The sequence below is a fragment of the Trichechus manatus genome, unplaced genomic scaffold, assembly GCF_000243295.1.
Source record: "Trichechus manatus latirostris isolate Lorelei unplaced genomic scaffold, TriManLat1.0 scaffold00388, whole genome shotgun sequence".
NCBI lineage: Eukaryota > Metazoa > Chordata > Mammalia > Sirenia > Trichechidae > Trichechus > Trichechus manatus.
This window is the reverse complement of record NW_004444324.1, coordinates 60882-67016: the sequence shown is the minus strand read 5'-3', so window position 1 is coordinate 67016 and position 6135 is coordinate 60882. Positions and strand designations below refer to the sequence as shown.

The following is a 6135-nucleotide window of genomic DNA, read 5'->3' as shown; positions in this document are numbered from 1 at the left end:
GGAATGGCTATACTCTTGTCTCTGCAGCAAACTCCTCTTTATCCATTGGGGCAATCTTGGAGCCCTTCTCTTACGCCAGCAGTTCTCTACCCTGAGCATGCATAAGAAAACCCAGGAGGGCTTGTTCCCACACACACTCTTGGCCCACGCAGTCTTCCTGACTCAGTAGATCAAGAGGGGCCTGATAATTTGCATTCCTAACACTTTCCCAGGGGATGCTGAGGCCGCTGGTCCGGGATCTTACCCATCTCCACCTTTTCAGACTGGCCTGAGCTTCCTCCTCTGTGCCATTCTGACCTGTGTGGTGCTCTGGCCATGCTGAATTGTCACTGTTGGGTAGTCATCACATCATGGTCATGCGACTTGTACAAACTCAACTCTGCATACCTGGGAGAGGTGGGTGTGAAGACAGGCAATTTGAATAGAGCAGGCTTTGCTGCCCACCATATCCCTTTGTGGGCATAAGCTCTAGAGGGGACCCAGGCTGGGACGTGCCATCAGTGATCCCTTGGTGGTCTCAGGTGCCACCTGCCTCCCCAGCCCAGCAGGCCTGGCCAGGAGTGCTTCTAGTGTTTCCAGATATAGATTTGGGTACAATGTCCCAGATCACTAACCAAGAAATTCACCCAAAGTGATTCACGTACCTCATCTGCTTCTTAGCTAGCTTAGATGTGAACATTCGTTAGCTGTATGACCCAGAAAAACGACACTTGTCTAGGACTTGGCTTCCAAATCTGTAAAATGGGAGTAATAATAACTCCTACCAAATAGGGCTGTCACAGGGACTAAATGAGTTAAAACATGGTAAATGCTGACAAGAGCTCCTGGCCATGGTGGCGCAGTGGTTAAGAGCTTGGCTGCTAAACAAAAGGTAGGCAGTACAAATCCACCAGCTGCTCCTTGGAAACTCCTTGGGGCAGTTCTACTCCGTCCTATAGGGTCCCTATGAGTCGGAATCAGTTCAACAGCAATCGGTTTGGTTTAACGGGACTGTGTGTTCTACCACCCATCTGTCTGTTTGTCATACTGTGGTGGCTTGAGTGTTGCTGGGATGCTGGAAGCTGTGCCACCAGTATTTCAAATACCAGCAGGGTCACCCGTGGTGGACAGGTTTCAGCGGAACTTCCAGACTAAGACAGACTAGGAGGAAAGGCCTGACAATCTACTTCTGAAAATGAGCCAATGAAAACTCTGTGGATCACAACAGAATCTTCCAATATAGTGCTGGAAGATGAGCGCTGTATGTTGGAAGGCATTCAAAATACACAGTGGCTGCAACAATGGACTTGAGTATACCAACCAGGCAATGTTTAATTCTGTTGTACATGGGGTCTCCATGAGTCAGCCAACTCAACAGCAACTAACAGCAACTGTGTGCTAGATGTTCTCTTATACGTGGCACTTGTTCACACATTGCGTCTCAGAGTCCAGTGCCTCCTGAGCTTCCCCTCCTCCTGCTCCAGGTCTTGCTACTGTGTAGTATCTGAAACCTGAGTCCTCCCAGCTCTCCTCCCTGTCTGGTTCCTGTTTTCCCCTTGCCCTGTCTCTTCGTGGGTGCCCATTTTGTCCTCTCTCCTGCCTCCCCAGCCCCCCTAGCCTGCTCTCCTGCCCTGGGCCTCCAGCCTGGCCCTCTCCCCTTCTTCTCCACCACAGGCCGTCCTGGCTCCAGCGCCCACCGGCCACTTTTGCATCAGAAAGAGGCATCTGGCAGCTGGGCTTGGAGAATGACCTCACAGCACTATCATTAAAGAGATTATCTGAGCAGAACTGACTATTATAAAGCTGCCTCCTCTGTTTTCATATGCGCAGCCACTGTAACGGGAACACGGGGTTTCCATGTTAACACTGATATTTCCATGGTCTAATAATAGGCCCTTCTCCTCGCTGCTCTTCCCGAGAGGCTCGAGGTCAGTGTGCAGCTTCCTGCTCTCCTTGAGAGCCCAGCCCTTGGCCAGGCCAGTGATGCTGGAAAATCAGGCTCAGGAACTTGGATGAAGCCACAGGGCCCCTCCCGCAGGGGTCAGTGCAAAGGCATGTAGCGGGACCTCAGGAGGAGAACGGAGACCAGGCAATACAGGAATAAAGGAAGGCGCCCTGCCAGCCCAAGGTGAGGGCTGACTGAGGCAGGCCCTGCACCAAAGAAGCTGTGTGACTGTGGGCACAGCATCTCTGGAAGCCTCAGTGTCCCCACCTGTGAAATGGGCTACTATACCCATCCACTTTAGAGGACTGATGTGAAGGTTACTAAGCTAGCACCTGGCCTGAGCAGACACTGCACAGAGAGTCTGTTTTTACCACTGCTATGAGGAAGACTGGAGCCCAGAGAAGCAGATGATGCTAGTAACAATCCACTCCTTCATGCACACCACACGTGGCTACTGAGTGTCCCCAGGTACAGGCCTTGGTCTAAGCACAGGTACACGGTGGGGAGCACATCCTGTAGCAAAGCCTTGTGGTTCCAAAGTCCTCTTGACCCTGGTCAGTGGCCAAGCAGGCCTGGGGCCAGGGTCTGTGCACCCCAGACCAGACCTCCCCAGCCAGGGGCCACTTGCTCACCCTGCAGGCCCCGCCCACATGCAGAGGTGGGGGCGTGTGGGGAGGAGAGGGGTCAGCAGGTGTAGGCTGAGGTGCTGCAGGCCCAGCCTCCCTCCTCACCTCGGCTGCCCTAACCTGTTCACAGATACCGACCCAGGGGTGGCCTACACTGTGACTGACATCGCAATCATTGCAGGTGAGCTGCCCTTGGCCCCTGAAACAGCTGGGATGGCGGGCGGCGGAGGGGAAGGAGGCCGACTTGGGCTGGGGGTGGCCTTTGGGCAGTGTGTTCCCCTCCTTAATGGTAGACTCCAGTGAAGCACTGGGCCCGGGTGGAGAGGTAGGGCAGCGCGGTACATGTGGAAGGATGCGCCGCTCTCAGCACTCAGAGGCTGGAGAGAGAGGGACTGTGTCTGTCAAGGTTTGGGGGTAGGGTGGGTGGATAAGACTGACATGAGCTTCCTGGACCCCTCCTCTTTGTCCCTCATCCCACCCTCTCCTGCCATCTTCTCTCCATCCTCCACTAAACACAAACATGGCCCCGCCCTGGCCTTGCCTCAAACCCGTGCTGGCTCCCCATCGGTCACACCTGTGACCCCAAACTGTGTTTCCAGTATACTTAGGCTTCCTTCTTTGAGAGTCACACTTCTTGCTACCTCATGAGTAGCTCAGGGAACTTCTACAGTTAAGAAAAAAAGAAAAGAAAAGCAAACAATCAAAGAAACGGGATCAGTTTTGTTTAATTTGGCGTGGTAAACTCATTGGGCCACTGGGCCCTTATCTTTCTCAGCAGACACTATTAGCACTGTGCAGACACAAGCATTAACGGGAGGCAGTGGGAAGTTTGGGAAACTGGTCCACACACAAAGGTGGGGGCTGGGAACAGCTTTAGCCTCCCCGTAATCCCAACAAGGAGTCCTGGTGGTGGGTGCAATGGTTAAGTGCTCTGCTGCTAACCTAAAGGTTGGCTGCTAACCACCTGCTCTGTGGGAGAAAGATGTGGGAGTCTGCTCCTGCAAAGATTACCATCTTGGAAACCCTGTGAGGCAGTTCTATTCTGTCCTGTAGGGTCTCAGTGAATCAGAATCATCTCCAATGGCAACAGGGAATCTCCAACAGCCCCCCTGGGAGCCCCCAAATAAACATGCACTCTAAGAAAAGACAGGACTTGTTCTGCAGCTTCAAAACAAATTCCCAAACCTCACAACAACCCACCTCCTTGAGATTGTTGCCTTTAAGCCCCTTCTAGAAATTCTAGAGTGTTAACCCTGTACCTCATCACTCATAAGGCCCATATTGGCTGATCCGGCCCCCACTCACCAACACTAAGCCTCACTTCCCCACCCTCCCTGGTGGGATATGAAAGGACTAACTGCTCCCAAATCACCCTCCTGGCATTTGCACCAGTGCCTCCTGCAGGAGCCCTCCCCACTCAGTCCTTTTCTTGGCCAACCCTGCTCCTCCTGCGAGACTCACCTCAACATCACTCCCTAGAGGGAATGGGAGCTGGGGTGGGGGGGCAAGGAGCTGTGTTCCTGCATTTGGGAAACACAGCTTACACCTCATCCAATGTGCCCCCACACTGCGCCTAGGGCAACCCACTTGTCCAGTTTGCTCAGGCAGGACTTTCCTGGGTTTAGCCCTGCAAGTCCTATGTCCCAGGAAACCCCTGGGGTAGGAATGTCTTGGTTTTAAAGCAAAGTGATGTATCCTTTCAGGGGAATGGGCCCCTCCAACAAACTCCCATATGTGCATTGTGCAAATTATACGCCTGCTGTCTGTCTTCCTCGGTAGGTAGTGTGCACAGAGCAGGGAGGAATCCCAGGACCCTGCTCACACTTCAGCATGAAGAGTGCTGAGCGGAGGCAGGGAGGGGGATCCCAGGAGGGCAGACAGAGGGGAGGGAGGAAGAAGGAAAGCAGAGGAGAGAATGGGATAATTGTGGATAGGCAGAGATAAGGGAAGGACACACCAGGCAGAAATATGAGTGAGGAGGGAATGAACCCCCACGCTTGGTGTTGACGTTTGTTGCTACAGCGTGTCTGTCCTGGGCAGAACCTCTGTTGGTCCTGACCTCCCGCCCAGGCCCGGGGCTGCCCACCCCACACAGACCCATGCATCTCTTCCCACCCACAGGTGTGGTCGCTGCCATAGCCTTCGTCCTGATTGGCCTCCTCTTCATCATGCTACACTACCTGTGCCAGCACAAGGGCACGTACTACACCAACGAGGACAAGGGCACAGAGTTTGCTGAGAGCGCAGATGTGGCCCTGCAGGATGACCCTGACCTCCAGGATGTGGGTGACAGCAGCACAAAGGAATACTTTATCTGAGGGGTACCGGCTGCACCTCTCTCTGCCCCTGCTCCAACTCCACGAGAGAGGATGCATCCCCCTGCCAACCACTACCAGACAGACCATAGGGCACCCACCTTCCAAAAATGTGTGCCTTGGAATATGAGGGGCCTGCCCAGAGGGGAAAAGAGGGTGTGCCCCCCACCAGAGGGACCCAGGGAGAGAGCACGTCTGGGCACACAGTCTTCCTGGACAGTTCAGGCTGCCATCACATGCCAGGCCTTGTTGGGTGGCTGGGCCTGGACTAGGGGAGAAACGAAGGGAGTCGTCCATACACTGACTGGAGGCAATGGCCTCAAAGGTCCGTCCTTGACATTTGGGAAACAGCAGGTGCCAGAGCTAAAAGGCACCTTTGTCTCCCATTGTTCCAGCACACAATGATTGGAAATAAATTTGAAATGTAACTGAGCATTCTGAGTTACACAGCATCACTGTCGTGGGGAGAGAGGAATGCTGCCCGGGGCTTGCTCTTTGCCAGGGATTGTGTGTTCTCCAGTAGAGATGGCATGGATCTGGGAGACTCCAGTTCCAGTCCAGAGCCTCAAAGGGTTGTGTCCTTTGCCAACTTCATGAAACAAATGTAAGGGCGAAATGTCCTTCTGGAAACAGAGCATCCAGCAGCCAGGCCACAGCTGAAGTGTTGATTTTTTTTAATGAATGGTATTGGATAAAATAGACTAATTTGAGCAAATATGAGCAAACCCCATCCTTCCTGATGTACATTAAGAAAACAGACCCATAAGAATAGTTATTAACAATGGCACCAGGGGTTGCAAGCACAGTTCCTTGGGTTTGAATCCTGGCTCTGGGACCACTTTCCTGGTCCTGGGATCTAGGGAAACTTGCTTGGACTCTCTAGCCTCAATATCTCATCTCTGAATGGAGATGGGAAAATATGGTGACTCTAGTGATACCTACTAGTTGCTGCTGAGTGGACTCCAACTCATGGCAACTTCATCTGTGACAGAGCAGAACTGTGCTCCATAAAGTTTTCAACGGCTAATTTTTTGGAAATAGATCACCGGGCCTTTCTTCCAAGGCATCTCTGGGTGAACTTGAACCTCCAACCTTTCCATTAGCAACTGAGCTCATTAACCATTGGCACCAGCCAGGGAGGAAAGGCCTGGCGATCTGCTTCCAAAAATCAGCCAATGAAAACCTTATTGATTAAAACAGTCCAATCTATAACCAATAATGTCACAGGACTGGGCAGCATTTTGTTCCATTGTGCATGGGGTCACCACAA

General features: G+C 52.7%; 1 protein-coding gene across 1 annotated transcript in view; it reads left to right on the top strand.

Moving 5' to 3' along the window:
* Nucleotides 1-5924, top strand: part of GYPC (glycophorin C (Gerbich blood group)) — a 39028-nt gene extending 33104 nt beyond the window's left edge. Inside the window, exons 2-3 of the mRNA XM_023725756.1 lie at nt 2681-2731; nt 4672-5924. Coding sequence (XP_023581524.1) covers nt 2681-2731; nt 4672-4868 — 248 coding nt within the window. The 3' untranslated portion in view covers nt 4869-5924. The remainder of the gene's footprint in view (nt 1-2680; nt 2732-4671) is intronic.
* Nucleotides 5925-6135: the final 211 nt, after the last annotated feature.